General features: G+C 38.6%; 1 protein-coding gene across 1 annotated transcript in view; it reads right to left on the bottom strand.

Moving 5' to 3' along the window:
* Positions 1 to 16,741, bottom strand: part of SYCP2 (synaptonemal complex protein 2) — a 77,590-nt gene that overhangs the window by 5,385 nt on the left and 55,464 nt on the right. The window contains exons 31-39 of the mRNA XM_034786865.1: positions 14,408 to 14,475; positions 12,811 to 12,993; positions 9,419 to 9,620; positions 8,232 to 8,488; positions 5,596 to 5,781; positions 4,856 to 4,946; positions 3,772 to 3,924; positions 2,209 to 2,289; positions 1,183 to 1,310 (exon numbers count right to left, since the gene is read on the bottom strand). Of these exons, the coding sequence (XP_034642756.1) occupies positions 1,183 to 1,310; positions 2,209 to 2,289; positions 3,772 to 3,924; positions 4,856 to 4,946; positions 5,596 to 5,781; positions 8,232 to 8,488; positions 9,419 to 9,620; positions 12,811 to 12,993; positions 14,408 to 14,475 (1,349 nt within the window). The remainder of the gene's footprint in view (positions 1 to 1,182; positions 1,311 to 2,208; positions 2,290 to 3,771; positions 3,925 to 4,855; positions 4,947 to 5,595; positions 5,782 to 8,231; positions 8,489 to 9,418; positions 9,621 to 12,810; positions 12,994 to 14,407; positions 14,476 to 16,741) is intronic.

Raw genomic sequence — 16,741 nt, 5'->3', positions numbered from 1 at the left:
GGAGGAACCCGGACAGGCTGGGAGAGAACAAGAGCAGAGAGGGACAGACACATGGGACACAAGCTGGAGGAAGACATACTAGGGGACACAGGGACTAAAGGGTCTAACCACTGGAACATACCCCCCTCTAGAACCCAGAATGGAAGTCAGGATTCAGTCTGAACATTCCTCTGTTGTCAACAAACATTGTGAAATTCACTGGCAAAGTGTCTCTCATTTCCCTCTAGTAAGTATCAACTACTCCATAATTCACAGAGGTCTTTGCTGTGGATTTAAAGGTTCCAACTCTGTTGATGGACCCATATCTAGGGTAAATAAAGTTCTGCATAATGGAATTTGTTTTTTCATTTTGTGTTTTTAAAAAGCTAGGAAATTACATTGAAAAAAAAACCCTATGTAACTTGAACATTGTTTTATCAAAGTCAAGCCATGCCAGAATTGAGATTTCCTGATGAACCTTAATTTGTCTGTCCTATGCATATATATTATGATATAGTCTTTATTACATGATCACATATAATTTTTTCCACAGGACCCATGCTTCATTCAATGCACAGGATGAACAGAACTCAGGCAGTGAAACAAGGTTGTTGAAATATATGAGGTTGTTGTCTATATGGACAACTGTCCATTAATCTCACATCAGCATATTGGGGATAACAATATTACCTCAGCCAGGTGTATCGTGAAGATAAATGCATGAATGTTTCTGAAGCACTCAGATGCAACAGTGATGAGTGCCAAAAAAAACAGATCCAGAAGAAATTAATAATTCTGTATGCTGGGCAGGGTTTGAATGGTATGTAGTAAATGTAACATGGGGCCACCACCGAAGGATAAAAAGAAATATTGAAGAGTTGCCTCCTTGAGCAGTGTCCATCCTGTGCATTGAATGAGGAAGAGGTCCTGAAGAATGATTATGTAATTAAAAGAATGTATCATAATGCATATGCAAAAAGGGTGCCATATAAAGGTTGCACAGACAAAGGTTGGAAATTCTGGAATTTACTAACTTCTCAGTCTTTGACATAACGACCTTAACATTCTTTTCATATTTATTCTTGTATGCAATAATATATAAGGTAGCTCTCTTAATGATGTTTCCAGTTACGAGTATCATATATGAGAATGAAAGAAAGAAAGAAAGTATATTTTTTCTATACACACACATATATGCCTTACCTGAATTTTCCTAGTAAATTCCTTATGGAGCTTCTGACCTATCCCTATACTTGAACAACCAGGGTCGCAGACCTCTCCATCCAAAAGAGACAATTCATTTACAGACACAGTAGAGATGCTCTCGGACACTGAAAATTTGTAAAAGTTCATATGTAAAGTTAGCAAAGTAGGAACATATTAATATATCATCTGTACAGTATAAGTTATTGCAGTTCTGATGGCTGGGTTTATAAATCTTAAGACTAGGGCTCATATCAATTTCAGTTGCATCCAGTTTAATTTCAGATACTAAACTCCTGACCTTCTATATATTTTATTAACCACTTTCTGTCTTTAACAGATTTCATTTGTACGTTTGATCTTTTTCTTTCTAATTTTTTTTAAACATGTTACATGTTTTGCATGAGACATTTACCAGACTTTTGAAATCTATAATTATTAAATATACTATTTAGAAATTTGGTGAAAAGCCCATTATCCACCCAGTCACTAAAATATCTCAAGATTTATCAAGTACACGTGTATTACATACATACTCTCTCTCCCCCACCTCTTCAATTTACAGAGGCAACACCACTCTAAATACTAAATGACATTATTCAAAACTTTAAAAAGTTGAGCATGAAAAAAAGCAGGCCAATATTAGACCTTTTGAAAATCTGCCCAAAAACATGGCACACACAAATTTGGCATGTCGTTGCATACTTAATATTTGAAAATTAGGACCCAAAGGGGTAGATCTCTCAAAAGGTAAAATGTTATGTCGAAAGGAGATAGCCTGCATAAGGACTTCTTCAGGATATGACCCAACCATACCTTGAATTTGCATACCATCCTTACTATAAAGGATTTCAAAATGCTTTAAAAATTTAAACATACACCACTACAAACATAAAACAGACATTGTTATTTCCATCAAAGAGATTGCAACGACTTCTTGAATGAAATGCAGCTACTATTATATCCCACACAACAATTTAACATATGGCAATTTAGTAAAGAAAGTGATGACAGAAGATTTCTTACCAGTTATTTCGTTTGTTGCACCCCACTTCTTCCCATTTCTGGAAAAGGAATGAGTCCTTGCACACTGCATTATGGATTTCTCTAGCAGAAAGCAAGGACACAACAAATTCTATGAGCCAGCGGAGGTTTAAAAGTGCCCTCCCCAAGTCTAAGTCTTCTTTGCCTCTACTCTCATTGCAAGCATTGAATCCATGCTTCAGCTAATTCCCCTAATTTTGCATCTTCTTCTTCAAGTCTGATGAAAGATGGTAAGGAGGAAGAAAGAAGAAGAGACAAGAAAAAGCAAGAAAGGAGAACAAGCAGAAAAAGAGGGACAAAGGATCTAGAGTGTCATCCAGCTCTAGTTCCCAGATTCAGGACCTTCAGTTGCGTGTCTCTACAGTCCTTTGGGATGGGAGTGAGACCCCTTAGGAATGTGGTCGTCTACCAGAGTATCTTATGTCCATGGGCTTGACCCCAAGGTATTCTCTCTCAATGTTAACTCCTCCTCTTCTAGGAGCCCTAGGGGAAGCTCATGGTCAGCCCTACTGTCCCAGGCCACCAGTTTCACTGTTGTACTACTGAGCATGATGGAGCCTTTTATCTTCTACTACTTGTTTTTCCTTCCAGTTAGTGCTCCTCTCCCTATCCCCAGCAAGTCTCATGCCAAGGAACTTGTTGAGGGAAGTACATAGAGTAGGCGGCACTCGTTTATCTGATATACCTGCAGTGACTCAGAATTATTTGCCTCTTTACTTCCTAATAGGTAGAGACATAACACAGTCTATGGAGAATGTGTTCACTTCTTCCTCTTACTGAAACAGGATCTCAGACAACACCTTATCTAACTGGTAAACTACACCTCTATCCCGATATAACGTGACCTGATATAACACAAATTCGGATTTAACATGGTAAAGCAGTGCTCCGGGGAGGGGGGAACAGGGCTGCGCACTCCGGTGGATCAAAGCAAGTTCGATATAACGCATTTTCACCTATAACGCGGTAAGATTTTTTGGCTCCCGAGGACAGCGTTATATCGGGGTAGAGGTGTATTACAAATTTAGGTAGGCAAAATATAAACATTCAGATTCCAATTTGGAGAGAATACTGGGATGCATCTCTTGTGAAACATGCAATTAGCTCTTTATTGACCATAAGTGATCGAACTTCTTTTTGTTTATTCATCTGAATGATAAGAAGTCGACTGCTGTGTTTCTTGAACATTTATGTTATTAGTTAAGGAAAGAAAATTTTCCACAGCATTCTGTATCAATGTCTCAGAGAAGAGCAGGTAATGCTCTTTTCTTAAATGTCTGCAATAAAAATGGAGCTTATTAAGATGCCCTAAAGTAGGGTGACCAGATAGCAAGTGTGAAAAATCAGGACTGGGGGTGGGGGAGGGGGGTAATAGGCACTTATTTAAGAAAAAGCCTCAAATATCAGGACTGTCCGTATAAAATTGGGACATCTGGTCACCCTATCCTAAGGGTTTTAATTAGAATTGTAATGTTATTGTTCATGATTAATACTTTAAGCAGTTTTCTGGTTTACACTTATTGTATGACTATAGCTCCAGCTAACCTTTATACACAGTATCATCATCTGCTTTAAATAATTTTCTAGGGAGAAGCTTTGTTTTTCTCTCTTCTTCTTCCTTCCTCATTTCCACTTCATCAGAATCACTTTCTGCATCACTGTGGTACATTCGTTTGAGATTCACTTGAACTGTAGGCCCTTTAAAGTATGACAAACATATTTAATTTCAGAGCTATAGAGAAATCAATGAATGTTGCATTTGCAAGAGGACTTGTGCACAGCCCTGGATGTTTCGTGCATGTCAATATAAGGGGCTGTTGCCACAATCACCTTCAGTGTCTTTAGGCCATATACCATGCAAGGACTCCAATGAAGCAGAAAAGGATGGATGATACAGTTAGTGTGGGTCTGCTGACATAATATACTTGGAGAACATCTGTTAAAACAAGTATGCTTCCTTTCTCCACTGGGAATTGCTTCTGCAGATTACTTACTCCTGACAGACTAATGGGCAGAAAAACCCTCTTAATTTACTTAAGATGAAGGGACTATTCTCACAAAAAGCATTAAATCTGGCTCCTAAATTAAGTGTGGCAATGGGGTTCCAAGGGATATAATAGCCTCCATGGCAGAATTGTGGATCCATAGGTATAACCACACACCTCTACCCAACCACATTCTCCAAATGGGCCAATTTAGTCTCTTACCTGTAAATTTGTCTTTTCACATACCCAGTCCAGCAATCCTGGGAGTGCTAAAAAGTTCCACTTACCATTATTTTCATGAAGGCAGACCTCTAGAGGCTTTTTTGAGTTAAATTCTCAGTTTATATAGGCAGGGGGTGCCTAAACAGACTCCCAATTGATGCTTCTAAAGCTTAAGTGAAAAACATTCACATAGCTTCCTATCAATAACAACAAAGATTAACACTAACTTTAGGAACAGAATAAACTGAGAATATATGAAAAGACAAATACACTGGTAAAAAATACTAAAAGTTTATAGGAGTTCCATTTCCACATGTAGGGCTTGAAGAATCAGGCCATATTTTTGTATCTAAGACAAGTTTTTCATTAACTATTTACAGATATCCAAAGAAAGTGCTTTTGCATAAGAGACACTTACATACCGGATTCATGTATGGTGCCACAGGGATCTTCACACCATGACTGTTCTCTGCTTCCACTGGAAGTGCATAATTGAGATGGAGGTACAGATTCCTAAACAAAATAAAATGATATATTAACAACCTCCAGGACTGTGAACCCATTTAGATAGTCTTCATCATAAATGAACATTTACGTGTTTATTAAAAACTAGAAATATAAATATCAAAATACTAAGGTACAGTTACAAACAAATCAGTCTGCACATGCCAGTTTTGTCAAAGTGGCAAAAATTTTAATAATTATTAATTCTCCAGGACTTATATTAATAGCCTAAGGCTAAAAGTACCTACCTAACTACCTAATTTTATTTTTTAAGTTTCTGCATGCAGAAGTGACAAGTCATTTTCTTCTTGAAATTTTTTTCCATTTAAAAAAAATTCAAGGCAAAAGCAAAGATATGTTTTGTGTTCTTTGTTAAAATACAAATGATCAGTGCTATTGCTGGGATGAGAGATTATTTCCTTACAGTCATAACACAGGCAAAGTCTAAATTAAGATATTTTCCAACAATGACATCCCAGACAACACTGTTTTTAATACTAAACTGAAATATGCAGGCAAGATTACAAGAAAACGTTTGAAAATAATGTTAAAAATGTAAAGCAATATACATATATTTTTCCCTAATGCCACCAATTGTAAAATAAACAAACATACAAAGCTACAGCTTTTCAAATGGGATAGACGGTCTCTATCATACCTCTCCTTTATTTTGCATATTTTTAGTAAGATCTTTCAGTTCTGCGGTAATGGAGAGTTTGTCTGAAAGGTAATTCGTAACATTCACTGCCTCACTAATATCACATATTTCCACCTCAGGTTCAGTAACCTCTGTGTCTTTTCCACTCGTGACAGCTTTGTCCATAGTTACTGGAGTCAGAGTAGGCTATACAAAAGAAAATAATAAAGTTATTGAAAATAGATATTCAAATGTATAATTTTATAGCCCTTGTGTACTCCGTGCATCGGTATGGACCAGAAGTAGCCATACTTGACTTGCTGCTGTCCAACTAAACCCTGCAATGTGATGCATCGCTGGAACCCTCAAGTCGACCCCAACACCTTGGCTGCCAGTGCTGTTGCACATTGCTCCCTCACACATTTGCTGTGATGCCACAACCCTTTGGGAATTCCAGAGAATCATGGAAAATGAACATCTTCCTTCCACCAGAACCTTAACAATGTCCCTCACCGCTGCTTGAAGTCATGTAAGCCCTTTTGGACCCACACATTTAACCTTCAACAATGCAACTTCAACCCTGATGAAGCATGGAAAGCCGAATGGAGTTCACAAGAAGTCACAAACACCACATGAAAGACCCGATGCAGAATCTCCCATGAAGCTCATGGACAACCCTAAACCATATCCACACAAACCATGGCAGATGCGGATACTTGTTGCACAAATGGAAAATTAAAGACTCTCCAGTGTGTGACTGGTCACCCAGAACAGGCATCACAGCAATACACTCTGCTACTCCAGATGCAATTATCTGGCTTAACCATCTAAATGTAAAAGTATAGTTGTTGCTCTACATTTACACCAGCCATATGGAGAAGATGATTTTATCAGTTTGTAGGAAATCTAAACAGAAGTTTAAAAAATATCTCAGCACATACCAGGATGCATAATTAAAATAAAAATGACTGTAAACATGTTCATAATCCTATGAAAGTGTAAGATAAAGATGAGCTAGTTGTCTTTACTTTTCTAATTAAGGGACAGATCATAACCTAAGTGTCTACAAATGAAGAGGACAGAGATCCAAATCAGAGAGTCAGACTTGAGATGGGGACATAGAAGAAGAAAGTGCCTACTCTGTGATATTCCCATCTCCCCACCCTTCTGACAGTGTACTCCAGGAACTGAAATCTTTCACAAGAGAGCACACTTTCCACAGAGTTCACCCCTTCAATCATGCAGGAATCCTCTGATTGAGTTAATGCCATAGTCTATTAATTTAAATGTGTTCTCCCTTCATGATCTGAAATCCCTAAAGCAGGACTTGGAGAAAGTGGCTAGAGTGGGGTACTGATGGGAACATGGAACTCTCAGCTTTGCTGCCATGAGGATGGGAGGACAGCCAAGGAGTGGGAGGCAGTTTGAAGGCATTTTAAGATTGTCCTGGCCTCCACTGATCAAACATCCACATGGAATTTAATGTATTCATGGATTAAGTGGGCCCAACCTACTGCCAAGTAAACAGGACTTCCAAAAGCTCCATGAGTGAAAACATAGAGTTGTCATGCTCCCACATGAGTGTAACACACACTCATGAGACTCTAGACTGAGCAATTTGGAATGTGTCTGTGGGTTAGGGAAAACCTCAAATTCAGTCCCCAGCTGGAGATAAAGATATTTTCATTGGCACCTCTTTACTGAAATGGACTTGTACAACTGAATGATAACTCTGATTAATACAAATGTATATAAATACATTGTGGAAGATATTCAGTTTTATTTCTCTTGGGGAAATCAGTGTTTGTTTCTACTGACCAATGAATAAACAGAGATGTGAGGGAGAAGAAAGGATGGTCTGGTGGGTCAGGCACTGGCCTGGGTCTCAGGAGTTCTGAGTGCAGGTCCCAACTCTGCCACAGACTTCCTGTACGACCTTGAGCAACTCACTTAATTTCTCACTGCCTCAGTTCCTCATCTGTAAAATGGGAATAATTTCTTTTCTCCCATCCTTGGTCTTGTCTATTTAGATGACAAGTTCTCTGAAGCAGGGACTACTTCTTACTATGTATACATAAAGCAGCTAAAATAAGGGGGCCAGCCCCAATCTTGGTTGGGACCTCTTAGCAATACTATTTGTATTATTGTAAATTTCCTCCCATGATTATTACACTAGTATTCCTGATTAGAACAGCCTATTTCACTACTTGATTTTCTTGATTATGCATCTGTCCTAATCATGACACCAAGTAAAAAAAAGAGACAATACAACAAATCTTAAAGTTAAAAACTCGAACTGCATAAATATAAAATAATATGAATTATATTTATCATATCTGGGCTTTAATGTTCCATCTTTTAAATCTCTTTTTGGATACTTCTGTTCTGAAAAAGAGCATGGAATTTTGCACTTACAAAAGCACCTGGTTGAATACAATGTAACCACCTTCTACAGGCCTGCTTTCTTGTTAGAATGGCATACTAATTCTATTCCTATTAAACAGAAGTAATTCTCATTTACTATAAATAGACTAAATCAGTTCCCCTGAAAACATCCAAATGAAGAAACGGTTCTGATTAATTAATGAATACTGTATACTTTACTTAAGATAATGCAGACATTGAAATAATTGTAAAGAGTAACTTTAAATTCTTACCAAAGAAAGTGGACTTAAAACTGGTGATAAACTTTCATTTCCAAATACCAACTTTTTGACATTTTCAGGGGATTGTTTTAGATGTATACTTTGCTTATTCTTTTTTGTTGTATAAAGCTTGTTAGCTGAAATTCCTTTCACAATGCGTAAGGACTCCCTCTTTTCTGGTGTTGAGTCCTGAAGATATGATGATGATGATGATCTTTTCAAGGAAACCTGTTCCTGGGTAAATGCTTCCTCTGGTACTTTTTCAGCACCTTTTAAGTATAAACACTTAATTGAGGATATTATGCCTTAACACCTTTTTCTTTTATACCTCATATCACAAGTCTTCTCTGTGTACAGAATTCCCACTGATGTCATTGAGAGTTCCATGGAAGGATGTCCAGAAAGTCATGTTGCTGGCTTTCAAGGGGTTGTCTTGAATGTCTTTGAGAACCTGCAACTCCAGTTACCTTGAACAGGAGTTGTGGGTGCTCAACGGTCCAGATTTGACCTAAGAACTATAATACTTTTTAGAAAATACAGTCCATAGTGTTAGAAAAAAAGAATTGCAAACAGAATGGACTGGGATTTCCCCATGAAAATCTTATCCTTTAATAAGGTATACCTTCATATTAAAAACTGCCTTTGAAACTGAATAAGCAGTCAAGTAAAATACATACTGGAACTTCGAGTGTTGACCATATAAAGAAAAAACATGTATTTGCCCATGACCATATAATATTTGGATTTTGTAATAAAATGCTATACCTTTCATATGGCACAGATGGATATTTAGAAATATATTTTCATATCACAATTGAGTTACTTTCATGCAAGTGCTTTGTCCTTAAAGTCTACACAACAGGACATAAATTGCTTTTACTTAGCATTGCTCATCATTATACTATATTTTAATAGAAAGGAAATTACCAACTGTTCTTTTCACTGATACATTGTATTTCTATTACACTCTAGTATGAAATATCAACCATAATATCTATAACAATGATGACAGTACACCTATGTATTTTCTGCATTTTAACATATAATGTTGTACATTAAATGGACGTAAAGAGAATATAGTACATATATTTTTAAAGCAATTATTTGAAATGAATTGATATTACAGAGAGACATTAATTAATTAATATCCAAAACTGGAGCTGACAACTTTAAAAATTAAAATACAAAATAATACACACATCTCATCGTCTCAACAGATGCTGGGCTTTCAGGTGAGGCTACTGATGACATTTCTAATTTTCTTTGTTTTATAGGGTCTTTTGATTTAGCAAATATTTGCTGTTGATTTCTTGATATTCCCTTTTTTGGCTCTGTAGAAACATTGTTCTGTAGTTCCTTGTGTTGACTCACAGCTTTGTTTTGGCCATTTTTGTGCTCTTGCTAGAGGTACACAAATCTACATAAGCATTACATTTAAACACACTAGAGATTACACATGTGTATATATAAATAAGTATACAGTACAATATATCTATTTGTCCAGTCAGACACATGATCTAATCCGGAGAGATGCCGAGTTCTTCCTTTAGTACTAAGGTATTTAGGTGCCTAAAGATGCAGATAAGCGCGTTTGAAAATCCCACTAGGTGCCTAGGTGTCTTCAACTCCCATGGACTTCACTGGGATTTGAGCATATTTGTCATGTTGCAGAAATTGTTTAATCCAGTATATAAATTTTACTTGATATAATATTAAAATTATATTTAAAAAAAAAAGAGCGAAACATCTCTTTCAGTTTGTCAGTACTTTATTAAAACACGCCATTGCTTAATTGATCCCAAACTGATTTAGGCATTCAACAAATGTATTAATGTATGCTTCTTTTTAGGGCTGTCAAGAGATTAAAAAAATTAACTGTGATTAATCGTACTGTTAAACAATCATAGAATACGATTTATTTCAATATTTTTGGATGTCTTCTACATTGTCAAATATATTGATTTCAATTATAACACAGAATACAAAGTGTACAGTGATCACATTATATTTATTTTTTATTACAAATATTTGCTCTGTAAAAAAACAAAAGAAATAGTATTTTTCAATTCATCTAATACAAGTACTGTAGTGCAATCCCTTTATCGTGAAAGTTGAACTTACAAATGTAGAATTATGTACAAAAAACCTGCATTCTAAAATAAAACAATGTAAAATTTTAGAGCCTGCAAGTCCACTCAGTCCTACTTCTTGTTTAGCCAATTGCTCAGACAAACAAGCTTGTTTACATTTGCAGGAGATAATGCTGCCCGCTTCATGTTTACAAGGTCGCCTGAAAGTGAGAACAGGCGTTCACATGGCACTGTTGTAGCCGGTGTCACAAGATATTTACATGCCAGATGCGCTAAAGACTCATATGTCTCTTCATGCTTCAACCACCATTCCAGAGACCATGCATCAATGCCGATGACGGGTTCTGCTTGATAACAATCCAAAGCAGCAGATGCCAACAGCAGAAGATTGATTTTCTTTTTTGGTGATTCTGGAGTTTCGGCATCGGAATGTTGTTCTTTTAAGACTTCTGAAAGCATGCTCCACACCTCGCCCCTGTCAGATTTCGGAAGGCACTTCAGATTCTTAAACCTTGGGTCGAGTGCTGTAGCTATCTTTAGAAATCTCACATTGGTACCTTCTTTGAATTTTGTCAAATCTGCAGTGAAAGTGTTCTTAAAATGAACAATGTGTGCTGGGTCACCATCCGAGACTGCTATAACATGAAATATATGGCAGAATGCGGGTAAAACAGACCAGGGGACATACAATTCTCGCTCAAGGAGTTCAGTCACAAATTTAATTAACGCATTATTTTTTTTAACGAGCGTCATCAGCATGGAAGCATGTCCTCCGGAATGGTGGCTGTAGCATGAAAGAGCATACCAATGTTTAGCATATATGGCATGTAAATACCTTGTAATGCCGGCAACAAAAGTGCCATGCAAATGCCTGTTCTCACTTTCTGGTGACATTGTAAATAAGAAGCGGGCAGCATTATCTCCTGTAAATGTAAACAAACTTGTTTGTCTCAGAGATTGGCTGAACAAGAAGTAGGACTGAGTGGACGGACTTGTAGGTGCTGAAGTTTTACATTGTTTTGTTTTTGAGTGCAGTTATGTAACAACAACAAAAATCTACATTTGTACTTTGCACTTTCAGACGAAGATTGCACTACAGTTCTTGTATGAGGGGAACTGAAAAATACTATTTATTTTATCATTTTTACAGAGCAAATATTTGTAATAAAAAATAATATACACTTTGATTTCAATTACAACACAGAATACAATATATATGAAAATGTAGAAAAACATCAAAAATATTTAATAAATTTCAATTGGTATTTTATTGTTTAACAGTGCAATTAAAACTGCGATTAATCGCGACTAATTTTTTTTTAGTTAAATTGCCTGAGTTAACTGCGATTAATCGACAGCCCTACTTCAAATTTCAAAAAAGTGTATAAGTCATCTAAAAGAGCCTACTTAGGGACTTTTAGGCTCCTATGCAGCTTAGGTGCTTTTAAAAGAAAATCAAAAATAACACTAAAACATATGTTTTTGGAGTACAGAAGATTCTGTATGTATAAATCAATGTAGATTAGAGTAGGGAAAAAAGAAATAGGGAGTAATTTCCAGAGGGTCTGAGCACCAACAATTTCAGTTGAAGTCAATGGAAAGTACAGGGGCTTCAGAAAATCAAGCTCAAGCATGGGCGGTGGGTGAACCCCTGGTTTGGAGAGGCTAGCCCCCCCGCACGCCAAAGCCCACCCCATAAAAGGAGAAGTCCTGACTGTGAGGTGCCCCTGTGACCGGAGGAGCCCCGTCTCAACTACATTGGGCTGAGCCACAGCTGCGGCCCTCCCCAACCCGCCCAAATGCAAGGCTGAGCCACCGGCCCCCCCATGCCTGATGGCCCCCCGGCCAGAGTCAGGCCAGCCCCAGTGCTGGGCCAAGCCGCCGGCCTCCTGCAGCACCGGGCTGCTGGCTTCCCTGAGCGCTGGGCTAAGCCTCCAGCCTCCCCCAGCTCCAGGCCAACCCAAGCTGTTGGCCCCCCCAGCCCTGACGTCCCCATCCCCCCCGCCAAAGTCAGGCCGTCCCCAGTGCCGGGCCAAGCTGCTGTCCCCCCTGGCCTCCAAGTGGCTGCCGGGCTGAGCCGCTGTCCACCCTGCCGGTTGGGCCAGGCCGAGCCGCCGTCCCCCTTGCGCCAGCTCCTTAGCTCCCTGCCAAGCTGCTGGCCCCAACACCCAGCCAAGCCTCCTTAGTCTGCTGGCTCTCCACGTCCCTCCTCACTGCCCCGTCCAGAGGGGGAGGGACGCAGTGAGCAGCAAGGACCTGGGGTGTTGTTGGTGGTGGTGGTGTGTGGAGTGGTGGAGGTGGTCTTAGGGAAGGGCTGAGGCCACTGCGGCCCAGGTGTCCGGCGGCAGGTCAGCAGCAGTGCCTATTATACCTGCTGCCCATGAGCTCAAGGTTCTCCAACTTGGGCACTCAAAATTTGAGGCACCTAAAATCAGTGGCCACTTGAAAATTAGGGCCTTAGTTTCATAAAGATGCTGCAGAAGATCAATAATACTGTTTACCTGTACTCTGAATTTTTCTTTCCTACGTAAGCACTGTGAAGATTCCTGTTCACTCTCTGACTCTGAATTTGAGTAATCCTTATAACTTTTTTTTGCTAATGCTGCTCTTCGAGGCCATTTTGGTCTGGTTGTCTGTTTTATTCTCTCATCAGCTTTTGTATTTTGTTTTTTACTAACTGGTACCTTTGGAAGAAATAATGTTGATTAAAGCTGAAGAATCTAATGACAAGAACTATGGAAAAGAACGAATTGCACAGCACCATGTTGTATGTACCAGGAACTAGCTACAGTATTTTGAAAAAAGGAAGCACATATTAGCCTTAGAATTTTACGTTTAATGTACAGAACATAGGGGCAATAATACCTCTGATGTAGCTCCACTGACTTCAGGAGGGATGAATTTAGCAAGTAATCTTTAATGGTAGTTTAGCACTGGCCAAGACAAAACTTGAAAGATTAACAAGCTAAAGAATAATTACTCACTGAAAAGGTTCCCTCTTCCCCATTCTCCTGGATAGAGAAGGATCAGAATATACTTATTAAACTGGACAACCTAGAAGTTCCATGGACTTCTAAATGGAACAGATGAAAATGTAAGTTGTGATAATTGAAGGGTAATGATCTACTGCTAAGTGTTATACACAAGTAAAAAGAAGAGCCAAGAAGACTTCAGGATGGGGGTAGAGTGAATGTTTCTCCATCCTCCTTCCTAGTTATGACATGGAATATAGTTTCTATAGGCCTGATACTCCTGTCCTGATCTATATCAAAAAGACTGAAGCTTATGATTGAGATAAAATAGCCATAAAATACAAAGTCTCCATTTAATTTTGTATTATTAAATGCACACACTGAGCTATCACATTATTTTCTATGTCACACTTTATAAACTATTTATAAGCACATACTTAATATAAAGCCTTAATAATTAATAGAGGTTTTAATAACCGGTTTAAATCAATTGTTATAAAGTCTAGCAGGTCAATAGATTGCTTTGAACTATGGCTTACAAACATCTATAATGTTGTCCACTAATATGGTTATAACCATCTATACTCATGTCTAACATATTTATAACATCTTGTAATAATTTATTAATGATTTATGAACTATTTATACATGTAACTTCAAGTATGACTGTTTCATTTTATAGCTTTTATACTTAGGTTTATCATTTTTCTAAATAATCTTACAAACAATTCAGGAGGTATTATAATGCAGTGAATAATTCAGAGGCAAAAAGCTACATTAACTAATCCAATCACTGAAAGAGTGAATGATTAAATACAATGGTTTGTCTTGCCATTAATCAGTAACTAGTTAGTACTAAAAAATTATACAACATCTTAGAAAACAAAATGCAAGCATCAAAATGCTATAATCATTCCAACTCTCAGCTAGTAGTATTAGGGAATAGGAATTGTAACTGGCTCTGTTGTATTATTAAAGCAGTCAGAACCATTTTAATTGGCTGTGAATTTGAAAGGATTTTGTTGAAAGTTAAGAGTGCATTAATGCAAATATTTAAAAAAAATCCTATGGTCAATTAAAATAGATTAAAAATATCTATTAAAATTAAGTTGCAATTTTACTTTACCTTTTTATTTTTTGTTTTTTTCCCTTCAGATATATCCATCAGACATGCAGGGTCACAGAACGTATCTGCTGTTAAAATCAATAGCATTTAGAAAACTAGCCTAATACCCAAAAGATGTTGACCATCTACAATTTTAATTGTCAGAACAAGGTATCATGTATATACCCACAGATCTTTATCAATGCATTAAACTGCTTTCAGATTACTATTCGGACAGTAGTACAGTTTTTCTAAAAAGAATTCTTTTTGTCCTAAATAACACTTTTTTACAAAATTCACCTTCACAAATACTGAGGATAAGTACATTTCAAAGTCCATAGCTTATGGAAGGTAGCAGAACAAAAACGTACTGTTAACTGTGTGATAGATATGGCAATTTCCTGCCATATCTTCAGGAGAAGTTTAAATGTGTGTGAAGTCTATTGTATTTCATGCATTATTGTGGGCTAGAACTATATGTAACCTCTCAAGTTGGGAGAGATGACAGATGTGAGACTCGGAGGTTCAAAAGATTATCTTAAACAAGGTGCCAGACAAGAACGGACTTCTGGAACAAAAAATGTTAAGTGGTTTTTCTGGAGGAATTTAAGGGGAGGTGAATGCAAACTATCCACCTCCAGTTATGCAAAAAAAAAAAAAAAAAAGCCTTTTGATGCTACACCCTGAGGAGTGAGCCATCATCTGCTGATCACATTACTTGAGGCCAAGGTCAAAAGCCAAAGCTGTAGAAAGGAATGACAGAACTATTCATGATTGCTCTGGTTCTGAATCTGAGACAAATTATGTACTTATAATCACAGGAAAACACTGTTGTGGATTTTAAGGACTGGCACCTACCAGAGCCCAAGGTTGGAGTTGGGTAATCTCTAGTAAGTTTTTAGCATGTGTGTATTTCTTTTATTGTTTTTAAATATGTTTAAATATGTTTAAATATCTGTAATGCTTTCACCTGAAGAATGAATGTGCTTGCTTATAAAGAGCTGTGTGGTAACTTATAACTACAGGCAAAACACTGGGCAGAGACTATAGAGAGAAAGCATAGTGCAGACGCTGGCTTTTCAGGTAGGCTGGACTGCTGGAATATCACAGTGTAGGCTGGGAACTGTGCAGTCTTTAAAGATCCCTTGGTCAGGAAGGAGAAACTGTTGGTCTTTTCCCAAGAGAGGTGACGGCTGAGGAGCTGGGAAGAGGAGGTTACTCACCCTGTGCAGTAACTGACGTTCTTCGAGATGAGTGTCCCTGTGGGTGCTCCACTACAGGTGTTGGTGCGTCCCTGCGCCTTCGCCCGGAGATTTTTGCAGCAGTACTCATAGCGGCCACGCATGCTCAGAATCTGCCCCCCCCGCTGTGACTCTAGGGTAATAGAACGCATGCGTGGCCGGTCTCCTCAGTTCCTTCTCTACCACGGAGGCCCCCCAACTCCGAAGTAGAGGGGAGGAGGGTGGGTAGTGGAGCACCCACAGGGACACTCATCTCGAAGAACGTCAGTTACTGCACAGGGTGAGTAACCTCCTCTTCTTCTTCGAGAGATGTCCCTGTGGGTGCTCCACTACAGGTGACTTAAAAGCAGTGTATCTTAAGGAGGTAGGGACTTCGGATCTGGTAGGAACGCCGTCGAGAGTACCGCCCTGCCCAAGCGTATGTCAGATAAAGTGCCTTGAATAAGGGCATAGTGTTTAACAAAAGTATGGTCAGATGACCAGGTGGCTGCTTTACAAATGTCAGCCAAGGGGACTTTGCGTAAGAACGCGATGGAGGCAGCCAGAGATCTAGTGGAGTGTGTTCTAATGCCATCTGGAGGTGCAACCCCTTTCATCTGATAGCACAGTCGGATACACTGGGAGATCCAGTTCGAGAGTCTCTGGGTAGAAATAGGCATGCCCTTGGAGCGCTCTGCAACAGAGACAAAAAGTCTAGAGGAGGTTCTAAAGGGTTTGGTTCTATCCAAATAGAATGACAAGGCTCTGCGAACATCTAGTGTATGCATTGAGGCTTCAAAGGAGTTTGCATGTGGTTTCGGGAAAAAAGTCGGGAGGTGTATGGGTTCATTAATATGGAATGATGAGTGAACCTTTGGAAGAAATTTGGGATGCAATCCGAGGGTAACCTTGTCTTTAAAAAATATCGTATATGGTGGATGAGCCATGAGAGCTGCTATTTCTCCTGCCCGTCTGGCAGAAGTAATTGCCACTAGAAACGCTGTTTTCATGGAGAGGTGTAAAAGGGAGCACGTGGCTAGGGGTTCGAAGGGTTGCTGAGTTAGGGCAGACAGTACCAGATGAAGGTCCCAGGGGGTGGCCGGTTGTTTAATGTCTGGATATAAGGTTTGTAGGC

Source organism: Trachemys scripta, chromosome 12 (genome assembly GCF_013100865.1).
Source record: "Trachemys scripta elegans isolate TJP31775 chromosome 12, CAS_Tse_1.0, whole genome shotgun sequence".
NCBI classification, from domain to species: domain Eukaryota; kingdom Metazoa; phylum Chordata; order Testudines; family Emydidae; genus Trachemys; species Trachemys scripta.
This window is presented reverse-complemented; position numbering and strand designations above follow the sequence as displayed.